At 35.4% G+C, this 27,533-nt stretch overlaps 1 protein-coding gene across 1 annotated transcript in view; it reads left to right on the forward strand.

Annotated features, from left to right (window-relative positions):
- AQP9 (aquaporin 9) overlaps positions 1-26,916 on the forward strand; it is a 57,366-nt gene extending 30,450 nt beyond the window's left edge. The window contains exons 3-7 of the mRNA XM_074294630.1: positions 7,567-7,693; positions 16,230-16,367; positions 19,212-19,330; positions 22,651-22,868; positions 26,669-26,916. Coding sequence (XP_074150731.1) covers positions 7,567-7,693; positions 16,230-16,367; positions 19,212-19,330; positions 22,651-22,868; positions 26,669-26,834 — 768 coding nt within the window. The 3' untranslated portion in view covers positions 26,835-26,916. The remainder of the gene's footprint in view (positions 1-7,566; positions 7,694-16,229; positions 16,368-19,211; positions 19,331-22,650; positions 22,869-26,668) is intronic.
- Positions 26,917-27,533: the final 617 nt, after the last annotated feature.

Below are 27,533 nucleotides of genomic sequence, written 5' to 3' on the forward strand. Positions count from 1 at the left end.
ATAAAGCAATACATCTCCATTTCAAGAAAGCCTATAAATGAATACTGTGATTGTATTCAGAACTGAATATCTTTTATTTGCTTCCTTGTAGATTTTCTTTTGTTCTCTGCTGTGCACTTTTTACTTTATTTTTTCTTTTCTTCTCCCCCACCTCCCACCCAGGTTATAATTAAGTCTCATACACATACACATACACATATACAAAAGTATATAAAGATTTCTATAATCATATATGTATATAGACAAATATGTTTACATGTATTAATATATATATATATATACAAATATATTACATGTAAACATATAAAGACTGTGCTATGCTTATTTGTCTTCTGTTTGTCCAAAAGTGGAAAACATCTTTCTTCATAAGTCCAGTATGTTTTTCTAAATCCACTAACTCATCATTTTCTACACAATAGCAATATTCCAACCTTTTACTGTCTAGTTATTTTAAGTTGTCTGATTAATATGGCTGACATAGTTTGCTTATGTCTCATTGGTCTCTCACTTTTGATTAAATCTGTTTTAGCTTTAACTTTGTCTGAGATCACGATTACTATCTGGGTTGTTTTTTTTTTAACCTAATAAATTCTATTCCCAATCTTTTTGTTTATGAATGTCTCTTATTTTCTATCCCTCCTGCTTCTTCAATTTTACTTCTACTTTCTACCTTGCCCTTCTATTATTTTGCCTACCCCCACAAGAATCCCTCCCTTATCCTTTCCCCTATCCTCTTACTTTCTTGTTCCTTTCTGAAGGTAGAATTTTATAGTCTTCCAATTATATACATAGTTCCCTTTTAATCCCAATCCCATTAATCTACACTCTCTTCTATATAAAACAGAAGTTCTTAATGGTTTTTTTTTTGTGTTTCATGGATGTGCTTGGCCGTCTTGTGAGACTCACAGGTACTTCAGAATAATCTTTTAATATGCAAAAAATGACAATTAAATACAATTATTAAATTATTTTTTTTTAATTCACAAACCCCAGGTTAAGAACTCCTTTTATAAAGGTCCAAAGTGTTTGTAAATCTTAAAATAAATGTACCTACCCATCAGTTACCATAAGAACAATCTACATCCTGATATATTTGCTTCCTTTATACTTGCCTTCAGGATGACCTGAAGAGTTCACACATAATCATAGTATAACCCCACTTTTGGCATTGACCACAGGGTTACTAAAGACAAAAACATGATAGAAAAAGAAATTAACCTGATGGCTAGACATTTGCCCAGCATTCCCTAAATTTCTGGATCTGAGAAGCATAATGGAGGCATCCTAGTACAACTCAGACTTCCTCCTTGGAAATTCTTCCCACAAGTCTATTCAACCTCGAGGTCAGGTTATGGTGGGTTTCAACAATGGTGGGTAAAAGTACCAACAAAAAATACCACATATGAGGTCACAAAGTGTTAGGATTACAAGGTGAGAACTCAGGTTGTCTGGACAGTTCTCTGATGTTAGGATTACAAGGTGAGAACTCAGGTTGTCTGAACAGTTCTCTGGCTCAGAATTCATACCTTTGGTTCAGGCCTTTGAAGGGAGTTTACACCTTTGGAATTCTGAAAAGGAGTTTACACAACCTTTAAGAGGAGTAAGTTCATTGGTTGAAGTATTTTTCTTACAAGCCCCGTTGAGTTCTCACTACAATCTCTGCTAGGATAAAAGAGGAGGGCAGGAGGGCAAGGAGTTAATCTAGTCTGGGATTGAGTTGAGACGGCAGTCCCCAAGGATAACTTAGAGATGACTGGACCTTTACAATTCAAGAACTTGACACAATAGAACACGAATAATTTGAATATATGGCATGGTATTCAAGGGTATTTCTAAGAAGGTGTTTCTCAGGTAGTAGTTCCCTTTCTAAAAGCATATTCATGATCCCATAAGTTCTTTGTAGCCCACACATACTATTTTTTAAACTCTCCACTCTCTCTTCACTGATGGCAACATCTGTTATCAGAAGACATTCTAACTTAGATTTGGAAATGTGTTACAATTACCTTCTTATTTTCTTCACTTGGGGACCTATCCCCTCAAACCCATTTTCAAGAGAGTGCTTCATGGTAGAAACTATCTAGAGGTATATGGGTTTGGTCTACTGTGGTTTGTTTTGGGAATCCCACCATGCTAGGGGACTCAGCTATACAAAGGATTCTGAGCTACAAAAGAGTCAAACACAACTGAAAAATGGCTGAACAAAAGCAAAATGTGTAAACTGTATGAAATAATTACTGTTGAGAAATTTTCATTTTTACCTAATACTTCCTACTTCTTTTAGGCCCATTTGTCTTTTGGTCAAACCTTGACAAGGTGAAAAAAAAAAAAAAAAAAAAAAAAAAGCATAAAGTCCAAGAAAGTTGAGAGAAGTGAGAGACCAATGAGGGCCAGAACATTCAGTGAAAATTTGATGGAGGAAGAAACCTTAATCTGAGTTTTTGTTGAACTTGAAGACGTAAAAAAGGCAGGGAAAAGGCATTCTGTGGAAAGGCACACATAAACCCCAAGAAAACTTGTATTTTATGTCCTTTGGAACATTTCCAAACAGGTAGAAAAACTGAGGACTAGGGAGATTCAGAATCACATAGGAAGTCAGTCAGTCATAGCAGAGCTGGAATTTAACTCATGTCCTTTGACTTCAAAATCCAACACTTTTTTTTTTTTTTTTTTTTTTTTTTTTCCCCCACCAAACTGCCTCCTAAAGAAAGATCAGTAGTGTGGAGTTCTGGTCAACAAACCAACACAATGGTGGTTATAGATAGTAAAAACCCTTTCATGAATTATCTCATTTGGAACTTCATAATAACCTTGTAATCTGGTTACTACTGTTTTATAGTTGAGCAAAGTAAGGTTCAGTTGATGGCTCCGTAGCCAGGTACTATTGGAACGGAGGTCCAAATCCACATCTCTTCTGACTCCAAGTCCTGTCCTCTTTTCTGCAGAGGAGACATAATCCCCCCAAGAGCCAATCCTATCCTCCTCTAGTTGGGGAACAAGATGATGGTGGGAATAGAGTTCTGAACATTCAAAGAAAGGGAATCACATGCTGAACCACCAATTTCAATACCATCCTCAAACATATTCAAGGTCTACCTCCCTAATAGAATGGATACCCATATGAATGAGAAGGAAGAAAATCAGGAAAAGAAATAAGCAAATTTTAACTTTAGGGAAACAAAATTATTTTCAGGGCTGCAATAAAAAATTTACACCTTAGTCGGGCTTTGGAAAAATCTCAATATTCTTCAATATTCTACCTTGCACAGTGGTGATGTATGATTAGGACAGAATTTAACTCTCTTCTTATTTCTTCTCGGCTGCTCCCCATGTGGCTTGCCCTTCCCTATAAAGAATAAAAGACATTTTAGCATCTAGAATTTCTGAGGGCAGCATTAATCACAATGAAATTTGACTGAGCAAAGACCTTGTTTGACTAATAAAGTGATTTAAAGCTCTCTAGTGCACATGCATTAGTAACGATAAAAGCCAGAAAATGCTCCCTCAATGGGAGTTCTATACTAATGATATCATAGATCTTTTGTATATTATTATTTCATGACCCATTACTGGTTTTCCAGGTCAGGGTTATCTTTAAGGGAATAAATATATAGTCTCTTACTGAAAGCCTTAGTATTTGGAGTCAAAGGACATGGGTTCAAATCCCAACTGATACTTACTATTCATATGATCTTAGATAAGGCATTTAACTATATTGAGTTTTAGTTGCCTCATTGGTAAAATGAAGCATAGGTCCTCTCTGAGAACCTTTCATATTCTGCAATTCTTATTATAATGCAACCCTCCTTCTTTATCCCTTTCCTCTGACCAATCATCTTTGTATCTTCTTTTTCAAGGAAACAATGACAAATTGCTAGTGAGTTTAGAACTAATGTCCTGAGGACCAAGCTAAATTTAACCAAAAGCATAGTTTTAGTTTTGAGTTGTTGCAATAGATAAGGATTCTAAAAAAAATAAAGGCCAATCCTCCAGAAATTGATCCAGGAGTACACCCGAAAAGTGCAATTTTATTTTCAGTTCTTTAAAGAGAAGGCAGTTATATTTATATCTATATTTGAAGCTAACTGTGATTATGAAGACTAAAAACTATACCTCTTCAAAGGCAGAACCCCAAACCAATATATAGAGATACAAATAACTATATTTATTTGTATACACACACATCTGTCTGTCTGTCTATCTATCTATCTAAACTTCTCCTAATGTTTAAACATCCTCAGAGAGAAAAACAGGAAGGTACAGAGCACAATATTTATTTGGAATTTAAGGACTTGAATTTGATTCCTAGATCTGTTATGTAACCTTTGGTTATCATATTTGGTTATCAAATGAGAGAGATGGACTAAATGATTCCTAAGTTTCTTTCCTGCTCCAAATATAATAACTCTAAGGTATTTAAAGAAAGTTATACCTTACTGACTTATTTAGGAATCACCACTATCAGAAAATTCTTTTAATTTCATCTCTCACACTACAATTTAAGCTTATTTATTTGTGTTGGACTTTGAAAGAAATGGAGGATGATTTTTGGCCATGAGCCCTTTACAGATACTTTTCTGAGTTTTGTTGATGTCTTTGGTTTTTATCTTAGAGTCATTTTTTTATATACTCCACTCTGACTCTCTTCCTCTTAAAAATGAGTTCTCCTTGGTAACAAATGAAAAATAAAACAGTGAAGCAAAACCAAGTAACCCAGAGACTGATAGTACATGTAACTCCTTAAACATAGTGCCCCATTTCTTTACTAAAAGGAGTAAGTCTTCTCTGGAACAGACTGGCTAGAATAAATACTCAGTATTGGCTTCATTTTGGGATTCATTTTGTTCAGATTGTTGCAGTCATACTGTGGCAATGAGAAAAACTACATACTTTCTCAATTCAGATCTTAGATTTTCTAAATCTCTCTTTAATCTTGTATTTCTATGATTAAATATTCTCAATATCCTTCTTTAATGGATGTTTTGGAAGTTTCTATTTTTCCAATCTTTTTAAGTCATTTTCAATCTTGATTCTGTGATCCAAAATACTCATCATCAATTTGATGTTACTGCACACTGATTATTATGCTAAACATTTGATGAATAGATAAGATATCTATTGCGTTGTGTGCAGAGCTTTTTTGGGGGAGACAATATACATATAAAGGAAAAACTACAAAAGGATATAATTTGATGCAAAGTAAGTTGGTTGATTGTTGTCCTTCATACTCAAAGAGGACCAAAATGACATCACTATGTTAGAATTAAATTATAGTGTGTCCAGTTGTGACTGATCAGACCAATACAAGCTCAGAATGCTTTGCCACAGTTTAAACACAAATAATCCCTATGAACATTTGGAGTTATTATATGTAGTAACCACTGGAAATATAGAAAGTCAAAATTTCTTTACATTCTCCTTGCTGCAACTTACTTTCTTGTCAGAGATGTGATAAGGTCATGCCAACGAACAGGATAGGAGAATCATTACTGAATTTCTCAAGATCTAACAATAGTCTCTGTCCCTGGCTTTAACCCAAGTTCAATCTTTCTAACAAATATATTAGCTATGTATACTCGGACAAGTTAGTTACCATCTCAGTGTCTAGGGGCAACTCTCTTAAGACCACAGGGTACAGGTCTCCAGGGTTATAGAAAATGATTCTGGGAGTTCCACACTGGTAAAAACCAAAGATTTAAGTTAAGAAAAAAAAATGATGTAGGAAGAATGGTTTTACTTCCTATAATCCTTTATTAGGAAATGTCACTAACTCAGAATGAAAGACACTTCTGGGAGAAGTCACTCTGTAAAAAGTAAATCACACTTTATCAAGATAAACATTTTGGCTCTTTGGAAATTTGGAGGAAGTCTTGGGACAGAACCCCACCTCTTTATCCCTATACTAGGTTGTCTTCATTTGCCTTCATTTTCCTGCTCTACCAGGACAGATTGACTCACACTCTTTTAATTAATGTTTCTCAAGCCAAGCTGTCCATGTGGACTTTCCTCATTCTTCCTTATTCAGTTGCTTCTCTTCTATCATCCACATTTGCCTGCTGACATCATGTTCATTTCTTCCCGATAACATTTGCTGGACAATAACTTGTCATTTTCTACCAGTTAAAGATGCACATGGATAGTTTTCTATGCCTTTCTTTAACATAGATACACCAATATATTTGTACAAAGAAAAGCATAGAAAACTATCCATGTATATAGTTGTTTTCCTGAAAGACTGACTTCTGGATTACTTCCAATTTACCTTATGTGTTTAGAGTTTGCCTATTGTCTCCCCTATAGACTGTATTCTCCTTGAAGGAAAGGACAGGAAGTTTCTGCCTTTTTTTTTTTTGGATCCCCAAAATTCAGCAGTGTCTGAATTCTTGATCTGTCTAAACTGGTTTATTTTGAAAGCATGGACAGCTAGGGTCACAGTGGATAGACTGCCATGTCTACAGCTAGGGAAGACTCATCTTCTTGAATTCAAATCTGGTCTTAGATGCTTTCTAGTTGTATGATCCCAGACCAGTCACTTAACCCACCTTGCCTCAGTTTTTTCCTCTGTAAAACAATCTGGAGAAGGAAATGGCAAACTGCTCCACTATCTTTGCCAAGAAAACCCCAAAAAGGGTTACGAAGAGTTGGATGTGACTGAAACCAATGAACAATTTGAGGAGCACCACAAGGGTAGTGCCTGTCTTTAAAAAAAAGTTATTCATGGGTTTTCTTTTTGCATCACCTTCATTTTCTTTTTTAAAAATTTTATTTTATTCTGAAGTTCAGAAATAAAATATTTCCAGAACAGAATAGAAAAAAAAGATGGTTGTATCTGAAACTGCAAATCTATTTTGTATAACTTGCTATTCTTTTTTAAATATATAAGGTTATAACGCACCTTTCCTTTTTTCTTCCCTTCCCACTCATCCCCCTAATGTGGCTAACATTAAGCACAAGTGCATATCTAAAATATATATATATATATATAACCATTCTATATATCTGTCAGTTCTTTCTCTGTTTCCCACTATATTCCCCCCTTTTTTTTTACCTAGTCATTTCTTTTAATAAAGAATTTAAAAGTCATAAAAAAAAGCATTTAGTAAAACTAAGCAACATATCAACCATGTCCCATGGTATATACAATATCCCATATCTAGAGTTTCCCATCTCTGCAAAGAAAGGAGAGAGGTGCATTATCATGTTTTTTGTAGCCAAGTTGGTTATTATAACTAAACTTTGTTCAGTTTTTATTGTCTTATACTGTTACAGTTATCATATATACTATTTTCCTGGTTCTGCCTACCTTAATTTGTATCAGTTCATACAAGTCTTCCCAACTTGTTTTTCCTATACTTCATTTCTTATAGCACAATAATAATCTATTACCTTCACCTATCAAAACTTGTTTACCCATTGCCCAATCAATTGGCACCTCACTTTGTTTCAGGCATATTACTACTATAAAAATGCTATTACAAATATATTTTAATGTATACTTCCCTTGCCTTTTACTCTGCCATAATCAATCTAGTTTAATCTGCTTTTTTTTTCCCTTTTCCTCTCCAGGTCCTTGGATGTGGTTCTGTAGCCCAAGCCGTCCTTAGTAGAGGGGTTGCAGGTGGAATTATAACTATAAATGTTGGCTTTTCAGTGGCTGTTATAATGGCTGTTTATGTCTCAGGAGGAGTATCTGGTAAGTAGCACTTTTCCTCATCTCTATTCTCTATGGACTGCCATTGAGAACAAAGATGTTTTAGCATAACATTTTTAAAGTCCATGTGTCAGGGACTGTGCTAAGTGCTTCACAATTATCTCCTTTGAGCTTCATTCAAAACCCTGAAATGCAGGCATTTCAGTCACGTCCAGCTCTTTGTGAACCTCTTTAGGGTTCTCTTAACATTTTCTTCTCCAATTTATTTAACAAATGAGGGGCTGAAGCAAATGGGGTTAAGTGCCCTGGATCACACAGCTAGTAAGTACCTGAGTCCAGATTTGAACTCAGGAAGATGAGTCTTTCTGCCTCCAGGTCCAGTATTCTATTCACTGCACTATCCAGCTGCTATTACTATTCCCTTTTTATAGAAGAGGAAATGGAGGTACATGGATTAAATGACTTGCCTAGAGTTACACAGATAGTAAGTATCTGAGGTTTTATTTGAACTCAGATCTTTCTGTATTCTATCTATTGTACTACTTAGCTGACAAAAATTTTAAAAAGTAATAAAAAATAGCTTAGTGAATCCGGTTTACTACATACAAGTGTCAGGGCCTTCATATACTTTTGAAGCCTCCTTCATACCTGGTTCAAGCCTTCTTCCTGGAAGGGAAAATACATCTAGAGTAAGATAATGTTGGTTCAATTAAGAAATATCCTGGGAGGTCTAAAACAACTAGATGATTTTCAGATATAAGGAATAATTATGAATTTTACCTTAAATATTCTGATTAACTTAATAGAAAGGGGAAGATGCAAAAGAGCCAGAGATCTGTTGGATATCTTGATCTCTTCTCTACTTCTGCCCTGCTAAATGTCAAATATATTCAACAACTCCCACCATCTACATTCTCTGTTCCCTCTCTGGGACAGTATTTTTTGACAAAGCCCATTACTAATCAGAAATGTGGACTTTCTTAACTTCATCTGGATAATCCTTTTACTAATTTTTTATTGACTTATTAAATCTATTAGTAACCATTCCATGCCTCTTTAACTTAAATCCCCAAATCTATCTTCCACCTTCCCTCTGCTTTCTCATTAAATGACCCAATTTCCTACTTTACAGAAAAAATTCTATCTATCCCAAAGTGAACTGCAGCCTCTAATCTGTACACATAAAACTTGCCTTTTTCTTCCCTCTTGTTTCCTGAGGATAATGTGGACTTCCTCCTTATCAAGACCCACCCTCCAAGTGTGCTCTTAATCCCTATTCACTCTCATTCCCTCTCCTGCTTTGTTCTGTTAAACATTTCCACTACCTCTTTTTTCTTCAAACTCTTTATTGGTATCTTCTTTATTTGTTTCTTTCTTTCAACTTGTAATCATATTCAGACTTTTTTATCAAAAAAATTTTCTGTAAATTTTCTTTGATCTTCCTATTTTTTTAAAACTCTCTTATTTTTCTTTCTTTCCCCCCTATTTTTCCTATTCTTTCTTCACTACCAAACTCCACTGATCACTGTCATTCCCCCCACAAACCCCCTGGGTTTGAATTACACTGATTCAAAACAGTGCCGCCCTTAACCTCTTGAAATCTGATTTCCTCCCTTCCCAGTCTACTAAATCCAGTATTTCCAAAGTCACCACTTTTATCTCTTTACTCTCAATTTCTTTTTTTATGTCCTCATTTTCTTCATTATTTCTCAATAGGTTTTGAAACTATTGAACACCTGTTTACTTGACATTCTCTTCTCTGGAAATCCATGAAACCACCTGGTTCGGTTGATCTCTTTATCTCTCTGGACCCTTCTTTTCTGTTCTTTCTCCTCCTCTTACTCCTATGTGGGCATTCTCTAACACTCTAGTTCTCTTCTTTTTTCACTATATTCTTCCACTTGGCAATCTTATCTATTCCAACATAACTTCAATTTTCTCTCACCTCTGTAGAAACTGCTACAAAATGTATGCCTCAACTACTTGCTTGAGGTTCAACTAACATCTAATGCAAAACTATATGGTGACATACTGCTAACATAATCTATTCAAAACTGAACTGATCATTATTACCATCATCCAAAATATGTCCTTTCCTTTAAATGTTCCTGTGTCTATTGATAGTGACAGAACTTTTCCAGTTAACCAGGCTCAAAATTTGAAAGACAATGGAATTTTAGCTACCTTTGACTTCATTGAATGACATTTCTCAGCCTAATGGCAGTTGGGTAGCACAACAGAATATGGGGTCTAAAATAAAATCTACCTCAGATACTAAGCTTGTGAGACTGAGCAAATCACTTCATGTCTTATGCCTCAGTTTCCTGAACTGTAAAATGGGAAGAATAATAGCACCTACCTCAAAGAGTTGTGCAAATCAAGTGAGATAGTAATTATAAAGCACTTAGCCTTATGCCTGGCACATAGTAGATACTTAATAAGTTGTTTTCCTTTCCTTCTAGATCTTTATCTACATAGATATTGTCTCCTATTCCTTCAAACTGTGAAGACTTTAACCATTTAAGGAACCTACTCAGCTCACAAAGGGTCAGGATCAGGGGGAACCAATAAATATGGGAATGATCATCCTATTCTATTATTCCTCCTGCTTAATGAACAAAATGTAAATACTTTCATCTGTCATTCAGGGCCCTTTCCCAATTTTAACAGATACTAGTTCCTTTTGTGCTATATTGGATATCCTGTCTTGTCTGCCACAAATAAATAATTATTATATCTCCCAACTGGATAGTATACTCCTTAAGGACTATGATTATATGTTGTTTCATCTTTATTCCCTCACCATCAAGTAGAGTACACTGCACATAACAGGTGTTTAATAAATAATTGTTAAATTGAATTTGCAGCCTGTCAGAATGGATTGGAACTTAATCTAGTCTTTCAGAGGCATCTCAGGACATATAGAGCCTAGTACATAGTTAGCGCTTAATAAAAACGTTTTGACTGATTTACATTCTTGATGTTCTTCCAGATTGCCAATCTGAACTAAAATGGCATTTATACCCAATTAGCCCATACTCCCAAGTCCTGAAAACATAGAGCTGTTTCAGCACCTACTAGAGGTCCCTGATATTCTAAACTGTTCTTCTCATTCTTCATTTTTTTAAAGGAAGAAGGCCCTACTTTCTCTCACTGTTAGAATTCAAAAAAGAATGGTATACCTTGAAAGAAAGCTATGCAGGAAAATTCATCTAACTTAGAGTCTGTTTCTGAGCTGTATTGCTTTCTATGGCTATGGGCTGGTGTTGAATAAACTCTCCCCAATGTAGCAAGCTAAGATTCACTTGTCACAGAGGATCACCATTAGTGAAGCAGTCTTTCCTAGCAATGATTTTTGCTGTAGAGATGCTGAAGAAGGATTGATTATAACTCCCTGAGGGTCTCTTAGATCTAGGCAAGCTAGTAAAGAAATTCACTAGACATGGAATTAAATCTCTCAGATCCTTGGCATTCTTTAATCCTGTTACTCTAGGAGTCCACAGTAAATTCTCTGGGTTTGAATTACACCGATTCAAAGAATATCTTCTTTGTGACCCAGTATTTTAACTCGCATATTACCTTGTTTCAAATAAGATTCAAAGGCCTTATGCACAGCAAGATGGTAATGATTTAATGGATAATTAACAGTGCCCATCAGGATTCTAGGAAAAATTGCAAAATAATAGGAACTGATTCCTTCTTATCTTATTTTCTCCATCTTCCATGGCCTGGTTTCTCTTTCCCTACCAGCCATTTGGTACTCCCATTCTCATTTTTTTTTTTATTTCTTTAATCTTCCTGGAAGGAGCTCCTACTCCAAATTATCTACCTCCAATCACTGATCTTAGACAAAGTCAAATTTTAAAAAAAGATTCAATCAAAAGAGAATTTATTTATTATATGTCAGCCATATTAATATAATTTTAGTTCTATGTATACATATAATTGCATATGTGTGTATTTTGTATATAGCTGTGTGTATGTGTATATATGTATATGTACATATATGTGGATATATATATGTATGTATACATAAATATATCTGTGCTTAACTATAGCTGCATGGGGAGGTGAAAAGGAAGAAAGGGGAAAAAACCAAGAAAATTTAAAAGTACACAGCAGAGAACAAAAGAAAATGCAAGGAAGCAAAGGAAAGATGGACAATTCTGAATACAATGTCTTCTATTATATATATATATGTATATATATATATTCTTCAAATAGAAATTTATTGTTATATATTTTGAATCCTCCCTGATGTTTTGCAAACATGAAAAAAAAAATTTGTTTTTTGTTTTGTCTTTTTTCTCTTTTTAAAAATTATTTTGTATTTATATTTTAAATAAACACATAAAAATTCCCCTCTTCTTCCCCATGAGACCTTTCTCATGTCTTTTTCCTACCTCTGTCCCATCTTTAGCAAAATTATTTTCTACAATTCTCATGTATTTAGGAAATATGATTAAAAAACTTTGGCAAAAAGTGACCAAAGGGTTAACTCTGGCATAGGCTATTTTGCAATTTAAAAGATACAATTTTTAAAACATATATGAATGCCAGTTGGTGGCTATTTTGGAGAGATTTTTGAATTGTGGAAAATTCTTGGTACCCTTCTGGCCCCTTGGCTCTTATTAACAGTAGTAGTGAGGGGCAACCAAGGCAATTGAGTAATGACACAGACTAAGTGTTGGACTTGAAGTCAGAACGATCTGAGGTTGAATTCTGTTTTAGTCACCTACTAGCCATATGCCCATGAATGAGCAAATTCCTTTATTTCTATTAACCTCAAGTTCCTCATGAGTAAAATGAAGATAGTAGCAGCACCTCCTTCACAGGGTGGTTGTGAGGGTCAAATGAAATAACATATGAAAATTGTTTTGCAAACATTAAAGTCAAATATAAATGTTAGCTATTGTTCTCTAGAGTTTCTGTTGAACAGGGCAAAAGAGAGCATTAAGAATGAAAAGTTAGGGCCTTCTTATCTTGAGAGTTTCCATCTCCCTTTCTGAACCCCTCTTCCATCTCCTGGCACTACTATTACTTCATCTAAGACACTTTCCTCACTATAAATGGAATTCAATTATATTTACAAGATTTCAGAACCTGTGCTTGAGAATAATATAGGTTTAATTACTGCTTTGAATAGATATGAAATCTTAGAACTTGAACTATTGTGGTATTGCCAAGGAGGCAGAACATAGCATTATTCAGGAATTCACTTGTTATTTCTTCTGGTAGTCTAAATGTAAATGACCAACTCTCCGAGGCAGTTCTGCTCCCCAGTGCCCAATCTAGTTCAGAAATAAAGGAGAAATCATTGTCCTGAGGTGGCAACTTCCCCCCATTCTCTGGTCTTGGCTTAGAAGGAAAGGATGGCCATCACCACAATGCCCAAGTTCTTTGACCCTTGGTTCTCTTGGCTCTTTTCCCAGACCTTCTGGGAAAGGAAAGATGGCAGCAACTCAAATGGAGATAAGTAACATTTTTTGGGCCTCTCTATAATCCTTCTTTTCTTGATTGCTAAACACGTGTCCAGAAATAGAAAAACGAAATAAAACAAAACATGAAATATAGCATGAATTTGAGGTTGGAGGTAATAATCCTAGGAAGAGAAAGACAAGGAGATTTTCGTTACCTGTTTTTCTGTTCTAGGGTATTCTAAGCACTTGGGTACATAAGGTAATAATGTAATTCCAGTAAATGTGTAAATAAGACACAAAGATGATTTCCAAATCCTTGACAGGGAAAAATACAGGTAGCTTTGGATTAGTATTTTTGTAGAAGAGCAGGATATATGTAATGTTTTCTGGGATGGTATCCCTTATCCAAAATAACTGGAAACACCCCTTTTACTGTTAATTATTGTGCAGCCAATTTACCAATTGGAAGCATTTCCAAGGACCAGATGTGAGATTAATAACATAACAAAAGAGAAGTAATACTAGATCAGGCCCATGGTCCAAAAAGCTCAAAAGTCAATATCTGAAGGTTATACCAATAGACAGATACATAAAGTCATAAGAACATAGATTCTGAATTGGAAGGGAACTTTGAGTCCACCTTCTATCATTTTACAGCTAGGGAACTAAGATTTTGAGGAGTTATATAATTTACCCAATTACAGAGGCAGTAAGTAGAAGAGCTGGAACTTGACCTCAGGACCTCTGACTTTGAATACAACAGATTTTCCCTCTCTGTTGCATAGCCTCAGTCTAGTAATAAGAAAAGACCTGGATTTGGGCTCTAAAGAACTGGTTTTGAATCATGGCTTTGCCACTCCCTACATGTTTAACTATGAATACAATGTCATTATCCTAATTTCTTCATCTATTAAATGAAAGGGTTGGGTTAGAAAATCTCAAAGGTCTCTTCTTTCTCTAAATCTTAGAATTGTCTAGGTGTCTAGGTATTAGAAGGCAAGTTAGATGCCATCTTCAAGAAACCTGATGTAACTCAATGTAACCTTAGCTTTCCAAATGGTCCATTATGAATTAATCACTAATGAGCTTAATTTTCTTCAACTTATTAATGTTTCTGATTCTTGGGAGAAGCCATTTCTTTAAACTCCCTGTTTAAACTAATAATTTCTTTTATTTGTCCATTATTTAAGTTTTAGTTCTGGTTGTGAGATCTCCATATATAATAAATTATTTCAAATCTAGTTTCCTCCTATTTTCAACTATGTGTGCAGGCATAACATATCTAATCAGATACTTGCCAGTGATTTTTTTTGTCATACAATTCCCCACTTTGTTGTCTTCCTATATTCTTTAAATTTTTTTCTCCTTTTTTCCCCTTATATTCTGAATGTGTACTTAAACCACATTCCACAAACTGAAATCTCTTCTAAATTTTGTTTTGTTCTCTAGGGGAAAATAGGGGGAAAATTCATTAGAGACATGAGTGCCATAAGCTCAAAAATGGTTTTTGCTATCTTTCTGTATAATAAAAATGAGCATTCTTGTGATAAGAGCAAAATCAAAAAAGGAATGAAGGCAGTTACTGACTTTATAGATGCAAAGATATCTGGGAAAGTGAATGATGCACTCCACAGAATAAAAACCATGCCTGAGGTCTTAACCTGAAGGGAACCCAAAAGACATAGAGAAATCTCTATCTAGGTTACAAGAAAGTTTTAATGATTTTCTTTTTAATATAAGAGAAATATGTTTGGGTAGAATGAAGAACACATTTCTCATATACTACAAGAAACAAATTGAATTTCACTGTCCTGAACTACATGACAGCATTGTCTCCAGGAACATTTCACTGGAAGTGACCTCTTTCACAATCTCAAGGTTACTTTTACTATCCTTGTCATGGAAATGGGGAAGTTGCTGAATTTTGGTTTCAATCTAATACATATATATATACTGTCTGTCCCCCCTAACCCCCATCATTGTGATAATATCTGATGATCTAAAAGTGATATTTACTATGTGACTCTAAAAAGCAGAACTATCTTAGAAAAGGTAAAAATAATTATGCCATACAAATAAAGTGCAAGAACAAGAACTGACACAGGAAATTAGATGAGGAAGGAGGGCTGGTGGTTCTAAAAACCTATTCCTATGAGGAATGGGTAAAAGAGAGAACAATGCATACACACATACATAATATATATCTCACACACATATATACAAACATATATCAAGAAGGGTATAGCACCCTCCAAAATCTATAAAGAAATAATGGAGGAGAGAATAGAATAAGGTAGAATTTGTAAATTAAAGCAAGTAGGATAAACTAGATTAATGGGAACTGGATAAAGAGGGAGGGATCTATTGTGTGTATGTATGTGGGAGGGAGCAAGACAAGTTAACAGGTAGAAGAGTTAGCAGAGATAGGAAATGAGATAGACACGAACACAATAACAAAGATCAGGAGTGGAATTTATTAGAAAAATAGGGGTAGTGTTCACAGATGTCAGACAAAGTCAAACAAAGATTCAATCAAGAAATCTACATTATATGTCAAATATATTAATATTATTTTAGATGTATGTATATATACATGTATATGTGTGCATTTTGCATGTAGGTATATTTATGTATGTATATGTGTGTGTGTACATAAAAGTATCTGTGCTTAACTATAGCTCTTGGAGGTGGAGGTGGGGAGGAAGAAAAGAGAAAAAGAATAAAGTAAAAAGGACACAGCACAGAACATAAGAAAATGAAAACCTACAAGGAAGCAAAGATGGACAATTATGAATACAGTGTCTTCTATTACTATATATGCTTTCTTAAAATAGAAATTTATTGTTATATATTTTGAATCTTCTCTTATGCTCTGTTATATACATAACAATGTTTTTTCTTCTGTCTCTTTCTATTGTTTTTTCTTGTTTTGCATTTAAGTTTTAAATAAATAAATGCATTTCAAAAATAAATAAAAGTGACATTTATTCTCTTTGAGGTTTTTCTTCTATAGACTAGATCTAACAGATTATATTTTTTGAGAATTAAGGTAGGTTGAAGTTTGTCACTATTTTTACTTCTAGTGAGATTAGATAATTGTTTTCGCTCTATTCTGATCTCTCATGACTCATTTTCATATCATTTGATATTCCATGCAGGTGGTCACATTAACCCAGCAGTGACCTTTGCTATGTGTCTCTATGGACGGATGAAATGGTATAAGTTCCCTTTCTATATAGGGGCTCAGTTCCTGGGGGCTTTTGTAGGGTCTGCAGTCCTCTTTGGAATATACTATGGTAAGTTGGCCACTTGGATTGGGAGGATAAGGGAATGGGATTAAATTTTAGTTAAAAATTATTTTGAAGATTATTATGAGGATAAGAAGATGATAGTGGGAGAACTCAGCAGATATAGTAATAAGGGAAAACTCCTCTGAAGAGAGGAATGCTCAAGAAGAATGGAATACTACCAATAAAAGTCAAAATAATTAAGGTTAAATTAATTAAGTCCCTAAAAGAACTAAATGCTGTGTTAAAGATAGAGAATAATAATAAAGTAATTTACATGTAAAAGGTACTCCAACATCCAACAGAGTGGGAGAAGAATGTCATCAGAGTAATAACATTTTCCAGGAATTTTTATTTCTATTAATTTCTCCCATTTAGTTGGGGAGGAGGAGGGGAGCCAGTGGAACAGGGTAATTTGAATGGCTTTTGAAAAGAAGCCTTAAAAGAAAGAGAAAGTGCAGTATAACAAAAGTGGAATGAAAGCTGTCCCTTCTCTGGCATAGGTCCTCAGTTCTCTCCACAAGACTGTTAGTATTCTGAATAAAAGTATTGATGAGAACACAGAATTAAAGGTCAATACAACTTGGGATTCTAATTGGGACTCTCACTAATTCACTGTGTTAAGTAAGTTATGGAATATTTCTAGGTTTCAGTTTCCATATCTCTGAAAGGAGGCTTATAGAAGATAACCTTGAAAGTACCTTCAAAAGCATTAACATTTTGAATTAATGAAATTAGATCCCAAAACATTCTTCTAATCTGGTCCAAACAAAGAATCATATTTCAGCTTCCCCAACCAAGTATTTTAGGAAATGATGGCAACTAGTCATATGAAATAGTTCTTGGAATCAGAAAATCAATATTTATTAATATTATACTATGCTATGTTTAACATGTATGAGACTGCCTGCTATCTAGGGGAGGGAGTGGAGGCAAGGAAGGGAAAAGTTGGAATAGAAGTGTTTGCAAGGAACAATGTTGAAAAATTATCCATGCATATGTTCTGTCAATAAAAAGCTATAATAAAAAATCTAAATAAACACTGGGAATAAAAAAAAAAATTAAGAGCAGTCCCTTCTTTCAAGAAGTTTACAATATAATGAAGACGATAACCTGCAAACAACTTTGTACAAACAAGTTCCGTGCATGATAAATTAGAAGTGGTCAACATAAGAAAGGCATTAGAATTAAGGGGGTGAGGAAAGAGTTGGGGAAAGACTTTCTTGGTCATAGATTTAGGATTAGGTGATTGGCAAATGCTAGGTTACTAGAAAAATCATCTGACTGTGCTTACCTTCTACTAAGTGACAGAGCTAGGATTTGAATTTAGTTCTAAATTCAAACTCAGCATACATTTCTCTGCTTCAAATGAGATCTGAGAAGGGAAACATTTTGGGATTTAAAATTCAGTTTTACCACTCAGAAGTAAAATCATTCTCAATAGGAAAATTGAAAAATAAGCCAAATTTAAAATGTGGGCTCAGCTCTGCTGCTAGCCAATCACAGTCACTACCATCCAGATCCTTTTCTCCCTCTGTGATGAGATAATGTGGTAGAACAGGGGTGAGGGGAGGAAAGGAAAACTTAAAACCTTGAATTTGACATCAGAGAAGACATGACTTCTGGTCTGTCACTAACAAGCTGCATAATATTGGTTCACAGAGCTCTCCAAATTGGTCACATCTGGGAGGTACAAAGATGTGCTGGTAAACTTTTAACAATCAACTCTCTTGAGTAACAAAACATAAGACTTACTTTAAAATTTAATCTGTTTTACATCATTTTCTCAAATCTGGAGTAGATAATATCCTAAACTGTGGGTGATACAAAGACAATTAGCCAGCCAGATTTGGCCCCAGGACAAAGTTTATTGATCCCTGGAATAGTTAATCAATGAAACAACAAATCAAGCCCTGATTTATGGCTTTACTAAATTTTCCAGATGTAAATATTCATCTTGAAAATTTAACAATCACCTTTTCTGAGTCTAATGGACAGTGGTAGGATTTAGAGGTAGAAGAATTCTAATGCTTAACTAGTCTAGTCCCTTCATTTTAAGATTAAATGTCTAAAGTTGGAAGAGTTTTTAGAGATCATCCAATCTAACTCATTTTATAGGAAATTTGAGCCCAAAGAAGTTAAACAATAGCTAGTAAATGGACAGAGGCAAGATTCAATCTCAAGTTTTCCAATTCCAATTCACTTTCTACTATACCATGCTTCTATCTACAAAAGAGGAAACTGATTTGCCTAAGATCATGTAAAAAAACAAAACAAAACAAAACAAAACAAAAAAAAAAACTATGATGTAAATTCTGACTTTGGTGCTCTCTATTCTATACAATGAAGTCTCTGGATTGGACTTAAAAATTTGTCCTTTCCCTCCCTAAAATTTTTGGATTCTAAGCTCTTTTATGTCAGGCATTTCTTATTTTATATCCATTTTGAAATCCTGGATGCTGTGGGCACCCCTGGAATCTCCATGGAGTTTTGATTTGGGGCACCAAGGGATCCATGGAGTTTTATCTTTCTCATAGGACAATTCTGAAATTCCAGAGGAAAAGTGGATTGGTTCTGTAACTGACATAGTGGTCCAGTTGAAGTATATGTGAGCTTTCGGTGATCCATCCTGACACTAACCAAAATTTTGTAGATCACTCTAGTGAGCTCCAGAACCACCCTGAGATTTGACATTTTTGATGATCATCATTGTCCAAAATTGGGAGAAAGTTAAGTTAGCAACAAGTCTCACTTAAATGTTTATGGAATGTAGTATTCTCGGTATGTCTTGCTTTTCCCTCCTTTTATGATACTTCTCAAAAGAATACTAATAAATGAGGATTTTTTTTATAGATGCAATTAGGTGCTTTGCTGAAGGACAACTGCTGGTCACAGGAGAAAATGCAACAGCACAGATTTTTGCAACATATCCAGTTAAATACCTGACTGTGGCAAATGAATTTGCAGATCAAGTAAGTACAGATGCAAGGTGAACTAAATGGAGCTGGGCATGGTAGTAGAATGCTCATGAAACATGATTAGTTAGTTAGAATATCAAAGTTGAATCTTCCAAGTGAAGAATGACTGGACATGGGCCAACCTATCCTGCTATATGGACATTTTTAAAAACTAGTTATTTACTACTAAAGCTCTAAAAAAAAAAAAAAAAAAACCCATGGACTTACACACACACACAAACACAGACTTGTTTCGCAATTTATTGTATTTCTTTTCTTTGTTATTAGTGAGATAAAGAATAGAGAAGGGGAGAGAATTTGGAACTGAAAATAAAAATAGGAAATTAATTAAAGATGTCTATTATATTGTTGCTTTAAATTGGTTGTCAACATCTTGACTATATAGGCCAAGGGCTGTTTGGATAGTTATAACATCATTCATGAGCCATACAAAATTGCCATCTTAAAGAATTGTGGCCTGTGTTTATAGGGCCAGACCAAATGATTTCATGGACCCTATATAGCTCATGGACTGGACATACTCCACCCCCGATGTAGGCAATTGACCAAAACAACTACTATTCTACTATACTACTGGTCATTTTCTAGCAATGTAAAGACTTACACTGACATCTTGAGGGATAATATTACATTTTTACTAGAACCTAAGGAGCATTGTCAGAATTTTTTTTTTTCCTAAAGAGAATCATTCCCTTTCTTATTTCTGGAATACCTATATAGAGAAAAAATTAAAATGAGAGAACATAAACTACCTTGCAAACCTTAAAGAGATGCATAAATATAACTTATTAATAATTAAAAATAATAAATAATTGATACTGATAAAAGGATCATGGGATCAGTCAGACAGTCAAAAAGCCAGGCTCCAAAGAGACCTCCAGTTTCCAAAGAAGAAAAGGTCTGGGATATAAGATATAAGAAACTAATGGAACCAGGAAGAAATCATTGATTTCTCTGTAGTCAAGGAGAAAACCATAGACAGGAATGTGACTTAGACTGGCAGTAGTACCTGAAACCAACTAATATAACTAAGATAGCTCCAAAGTGAGACTTTGCCATTTTTTAGTGGTTTATAGTTTATAGTTCATAGAAATCACCATATTTGAAGAATTCAAGGTGAAGAATGAAGAAAATATTTTTTAAACATGGCTAATGCATAAATTTGGCTTGCCTGGCTATGCATATTTGTTGCAAGTGTATTTCTCACCTCCACTATCAATGTTAAAGAGAGAAGTAAAAGAAAAAAAAAAAGATTTTTCTGTTAATTTTAAAAAAATCACCAAACTTAAAAATTAAGAAAATGGGTCAGAAGGCATGTCATTAAGAGATATGAAGGTATAGTTACATTTCCTGAGGTCACATGATGAAGCCCCAAGCTATTAGGTGAAAGAAATGGAAGGTTTTTTTGGTTTTGTTTTTTTGGGTTTGTTTTTTTTAAAATCTTTCCTCTAGGCTTGTCCATCCAAGAAAATTCAGTGATTGCCCTCCTTTAAAGATCTCCATTAAAAGAGATTTTGTAAGTTCTGTTCTGATCTCCCATGATCCTCCTAGTTAAGAAAACTGTCCTTCAGTTCTTCTTATTGTATTTTATACCTATTTTAAGGTATAATTGAATTGATGGCTGTATTTATGCAGGAATAAGACAACATTTTCCAATAAAGTTGCTAGATATTTTCCCCTCAAGACTCATAGAAACAAGACACTGAGCTTGGATCAATGTTTGCTAAGCTATGGCATGAATATAAGTTGTGATCTAAGGTAAAGAAAGGATGCTTCAAGGTGATTAGGGGTGCAATGATTTCATACATTCATAAATAAAGACCCATTAGCAGAAAGGAGGGATGGCATGAAAAGAAAGAGAAGCTGAGGGTACATAATGGGAGATAAAATTATTGGTAGGGTTGGAACATTCAGCAGAAAACTTTATCATCTTCAGCCAAAAGTACCTGAGTTTATGGGCCTATACAAATTAGCAGTTTTCTGTATAAAAATTGCTTTCCTTCTAGCATTATAGAAAAGTTGTAGTCATTAAGGGTTTCAATAGGAACATATACAGATACTGAGGGAGGTGGATTCCACTCCCTCTTTCTTCACATGACAAGTGGGGGGGGGAAGGGATCAGAGGGGAAATGGTTGCTTCTTTATAAATCATCTTATAAAGATTTTCACTTTAAAAAGGAGACCTACTTGATCTGTTTCCATCTAAGGTAGAAGATAAGGACTATTTATTTACTTTCACCAGTTTGAGCAAGGATTTGATTTTTCTTTCTTAGGATGTAAGCAAGCCACCTTTCTACTCACCATAATCATTGTGATACCCTAAAAATGTGGAGAATCCCTCAATTTCTGAATCCTTCCATGTGATTCAGGCTTATCTCCTCAACAGAAAACACTACCCTCCAGGGATCTGATGAACAGCCAGGACCACAATATGGTCCTTTCTTGTGTTAGATTGACCTCAGAATTGTCCATTTTTTTGGTCTTTCTCAATACCAAGAAGTGTTGAAGGCAATAGTAAAACTAATCCAAAGAATTTTTGCATAGTGATCTCTTATATACCTTGCACTTTGCCCCCAAAAAAGCAAGACAAGTTGTGGCCCCGATTTTCCTAATAGAATGTAAGTTCTTTTGAGGCCAGCAGCCACTTAATTTATTATTATATTCCTAGTGCCTAGAACTGGGGCAAGATCAGATAGAACTGATTACCAGTGCCTGTCACAAAAAAAAAGGTAAACTTAAGAATTTGTTGATCGACTAATTCATGCAAGGAGTTGCCTCTTTGACATACACCCTCAATTTTTTTCTCTCCTGAAATCATCCACAATTTTATTGATTCATGACCCCAAAGAAGACCACCTAGAGAGCTTGGTATCTAGGATATTTTCTGACCTTTTTGATCAAATTAAGTACAATCCTACTTGACTGTTTTTAGTTCCTTTAGTGAAATTCATCCAAAGTTCCAGAAAATGTCCAGAAAAGATCACACTGAGTACTTTTCTCTCATTCAGAAAACACAGTAACAGGGGCCAGTGATTATTGAAATGATTGCAAGAGGAAATCAATCTCTTGAGGTACTCTAGTTTGCTGGTTAGGAAGAGCTGTCTTTGAAGATACATAAAGAATGAAAAAGAAGATATATAAAGCCTTTGGGGAATAGTATAAAATGAAAATTTCCAGTCTTGGCCAAATGAAGCCTCTGCTCTCTAAGGCTACAGCATTTGTATTTCTTCTTTCAGTAGTTCCCATTTCTTAGCTTTGAGACCCACTGGATGGGCTCAGCTTTAGCTCACTGATGCATTCTTCTTCCTCTCCAGGTGGTGTCTTCCTCTTTCCTTCTCTTGGTTGTCTTTGCCATTTTTGATGAAAAAAACTGGAGGGTCCCCAAGGGCCTAGAACCCGTTGTCATTGGCCTACTGATCCTGGTTATTTCTTGCTCTTTGGGAATGAACACTGGCTGTGCCATGAACCCAGCTAGAGACTTGAGTCCCAGGCTATTCACAGCCCTGGCAGGCTGGGGGTTTGAAGTCTTCACGTAAGTGTCGGGAGGGGGAATAGTCAAAGGACTGTTGTCCCCTGTGGGCTCTTGAATGGGGATAAGGGAACATGAAGAAGGGGGAAAGCAGTCAGGAGGAATTACCCACTGTATCATTGCCCTAAAAGGAGATGGTGGGTGTTTTGGTTTGATTTGGGTTATTTGGCATTGGTACATGTAACTTCCTGATAATGTAGCTTAGGAACTCTTCTGCTGCTCATAGCTTTACTTACCCAGTGTACTGACAATTTAAGTGATTTGCCCTAAGTCACATAGTATACCAGAGGCAGGATTTGAATCCAGGTCTTCCCGATTCTGAGGCCATTTCTTTATGTATTGTGCCACAATTCCTTTCAAAAGACTTTGATTTTTATGTTGAACAAAAATCTGTTGCTGGGATATCAGTAGAGAATGGTTCCTCTCAAAGATAGCCCTGACACTTGTACTAAGCTTAGTACAGAGATTTCTGTGTTAAATGACTAAAATTATTATGATTATTAAGCATTTAACTCAATACCTGGCATGTAGTAGACATTATTTAAGTGTTAGCTATCATCATGATCATGTGTGACACAGTAGATGGCTCAGAGTCGGCGCTATAAATGCTGGTTCCTCTTCTCGGTTCCCTTTCCCAAATGACAGGATTCAAAGGTTGTATAGCCTTTGCCTATAGCGAATACAGGACCAGACTTCACTTCCCACCCGCTGTGCAGATCCTAAGGCTTAGCTTCTTATCTCCAAAATGGGGATAATAATATTGACAAGAGTTGTTTTGACAATTCTAATGAGATTATCTACACAGAACTTCTTTGTGATATTTAAAGCACTATAAAAATGTTGTTATTGTTGCTCTTCCTCCTCTTCTCGGCAAGATGGGGGGGTGGGGGGGGGATATCGGGCTAACTATTGGCCATACAGGTTCCCTCCATCCCACGTGAGTTTATGCTTGTCTACTTCCACAGTCCCAAACCATCCCCCCACCACTCTGAACAACCAATCCCAGCCAGTTTCAAGAGAGCCACCCATGAGCAGTGTCTTGTCCTAAGTCTGAGGAATGGCAAATACACAGAGGCAAGCTCCTGCTTGATGTTTTCTATGGAAAAGAAAGAACCTGAGTTCTAAATTCTCCCACATGCTCTCACACACATACACACATAGACACACAGTCATGTGCATATTATTGGCCTTATCTTTCTAAGCAGGAGGAGAGGCTGGATTAGCCTTGATCTGAGGTGAGGAGCCAAGGCTTTGTCAATCAAGTGATCAAAGTCTGAACACAGAACAAGAGTAGATAGTAAGGCCTTCAACAAACCGTTGAAAACAGCAGGTTCACATCCGTGTGACTAGTAGATTAATAAGAACAATGCATGAGACAGAGTGACCACTGATCACAAGGCAGAGCAGGATTTTATCCCAGTTCTACACCCCTGTTTAACGTGCTCCCACAGAGGCTGGCCGTTGGGAGAGGCAGATTTCTGCAGGGGCCAGGGGCACTTAAGCAGAATTGTAGAGGTAAGCTTTTCCAAGAACCTTTCCCCTCCTGTTGGGGCAACTTCTCCCTTCTGAGGTGCCTATCTGCTGGCAACAGGCTTGATAAAAAGCAAAGATTTTCACAGGTTGATGAACTTGTTCCAGGAGCTAGTTTGGAGCCTTAAGTCATCCTGGCAACTTCCACTCAGCTGTATTTTCTTGTTTCCCTAATTGGAGCTGCTAGACCCTTGTGACTTCCTTTTATTCCTTCATCTGCAGCTGTACCTTTATTTCCTCAGTCCCAGACTAAGCCACAGGTTTTGAGTCTAAAAAGGACAGATGGAACAATGAGACCTCCACATGCCTTAGAGAGCCCAGCAGATTTGGAGGAAAAAAATGTTAACTTTATTGTGCAATAATAGTGACATCTGGTGGCTACAGTATCCAATATCAGAATCCCTTCCAGAAAAATCTAAATCTAGAATTTAATGATAATAGAATTGGATAGAATCTTGATCTAGTCTAATCCCTTCATTTTTAAAAATGGAAAACAGAGGTCAGATAACTTACTTACAAAGCCAAGACTAGGGGAAAGAAACAAGGTAGGTAGTGGGTCACTCAGGACACAATGCAAAGGAGTTTTAAAAAAAAAAATCCACAAATTAATATTTGCCATTAATAACTACATTATTAATTTTTGTTGCTGTCAATAGCAACAAAACAGTTATTGATTGATGTATAATTCAATTCAATAAGCATTAAGCATATAATTCACGAAGATTAATGCTGGGCATTTTGAGATAAAAAGAATAACTTAAGAAGTTTATCTTAATAATTAATAAATTTAAGAAGTTTATTATCTACTAATTATCTAGATTATGTTACAATAGTAGACATATTTTTAACAAGGAAAATTTCATTCCCTGTGGTATAATATTTACATAGTGCTAAATTAAGTTGCCATGTGTTGTAAGCTCAAGATTCCTCTTGATAGAAATATACAGGGAGAGACAGCTGGGTGGTTCAGTGGGTAGAGCACCAACCCTAAATTCAGGAGGACCTGAGTTCAAATCTAATCTCAGACACTTAATACTTCCTGGATGTGTGACCTGAGCAAGTCACTTAATCCCAACTTGCCTCAGCAAATATTTGTATACACACACACACCCCACAGGGGGCCTGGTTTTCCAGTGTTATCGGTTAGAGAGCAATTTTTGAACTTTGCCCATGTAGAGCACAGAGATTATACTCTCTTACACTAGATCATTTAGCTAGTTAGTAATGGAATTGGGTATTAGAATCTAGTTTATCCTGACTTCCAATATGAAGCTCTTGCCCATCTTATTCCTCTTTTTTTTTTCAGTCCCCTTTTATATGTTGCTTTCCCCCAGAAGGTAAGCTTCTTGAGAGGAGGATCCATTTTTCTTTATTATTATTGTTATATTTATATTCCATATGCTTAATACAGTACCTAACATATAGAAAGCGCTTAAAAATACTTTATCTAACTTCATGGCTTTGGCCAGATAAAACTACCTGCTCTCCAGAGAATATCATGAGAAATCATTGTCAAATTCATCTGCCTTCGTGTGGAATCACACTTAATGTGGTATCAAATTGTTAAACACTTAGGGGAAATGGTGTGAGAGATACACCTGAGGCAAATTCTATCAGAAACTGTGTGACCTCAAAGATAAACGATGGTTCACTACATACTTTGTACCTATTGAATGCTTAATAATATTTGTATTTTATATGCATGAAATACTTTACAATTTTTTATCCATTAATTTGATCTGCATACCTAAGTTAATCCAACAGACATTTATTGAGTAGATTAAAATTAATTGTAGCAGGCCAAATAAATAGAATGACAAAAATTTTAGTAGCAGTTCAATCCTTAAAAAAACTTGCATTTTACATCTTTCTAATTTGATGTAAATATACTCAGGAATCTTCCCAGATCTTTCCAGTTTCCCTCCCACCTTGTGCTATTTCAGGATTAATTCATTTACCCTAAATGAACTATGTGGCTCCTCAGCATTAACTATAGGTGTGTTCTTTGCTCTCAAAGGTCCTGTTGGGATTTTTTGCTACTCATTCCAATAATCATGTGAGTTAGTTTTTTTGGAAGTCAAACTCAGCAGGGTTCTGAAAGCCTGGGAAATCCCTACCTATTTTCTTTACATCATATTCACTGCACTCATCCAGTGGACTGTACTTCCTCAAACTCTAAATAAATGAAAAAAGGAAATAAATACATACATTGTAGAGGTCAATCATCCAAACTAAATGCAAATAGTAATGTGAATCTCTTGTTTGCATTTCAGAGCTGGAAATTACTTCTGGTGGATCCCAGTAGTAGGGCCTTTCATTGGAGGAGCCATAGGAGGTTTCATCTATATTTATGGCATTGAAATCCACCATGCAGACCCAGACACAGAAGGAATAATGGAACAACTAGAAGAAAAACATGAACTTAGTGTGATAATGTAATAATATGCCCTATTCTGGACTCTGCAGTTGGTTGCAATCAAGGGTCTATAACTGTGTTTATTCACTAAAAGTACAAATTTGATGAAGTTGTTAAGACTGAAAGCTAGGGGAAAATCTACTCACTTGTACTGGGTCCAATGGGAGAGATACTCCATTGAAAAGTAGTACGATTAAGCAAGAAGTAGGGATGGAGGCTGCTACTTTGGCTCTGCAGGTTGGGTATTTCCCTAGAAGAGCACTTGAGATAGAATCTTCTAATGAAGAGAATTTTCCCCCTAATTTTCTCACTTCATCCTTGTGATGTAAGTCCTTTGGGGTAGGACACCTAATTACTGACATGATCAACTGGATTTATACCAGCTACATTATCTGTAAAGAAATATTTTTCTCAGTGCCATCATATACCAGGATTTTATTGTGTAAGTCCCAAAGATTATGTTCTGGGTACCAAGGTGTGTGTTCAAAGATTTATAGTTGTCTCACTTAACTTATCTACGATTGGAAACTTGGAAACTTATGGTACTTAAAGTTCTGGGAATTGTCAACTTTGCTGCTATAACATAATTCAACAGTGAATCATACATCCTAAAAGTAGCTTTGCCAAAAACAAAACAAAACAAAACAAAACAAAACAAGAACAAAAACAAAAAAACTGAAAATGTCTTTCCAAAGAAAATATAAAATGTGTGCTTAGTCCTT

This window comes from Sminthopsis crassicaudata, chromosome 2, assembly GCF_048593235.1.
Source record: "Sminthopsis crassicaudata isolate SCR6 chromosome 2, ASM4859323v1, whole genome shotgun sequence".
Lineage (NCBI taxonomy): Eukaryota > Metazoa > Chordata > Mammalia > Dasyuromorphia > Dasyuridae > Sminthopsis > Sminthopsis crassicaudata.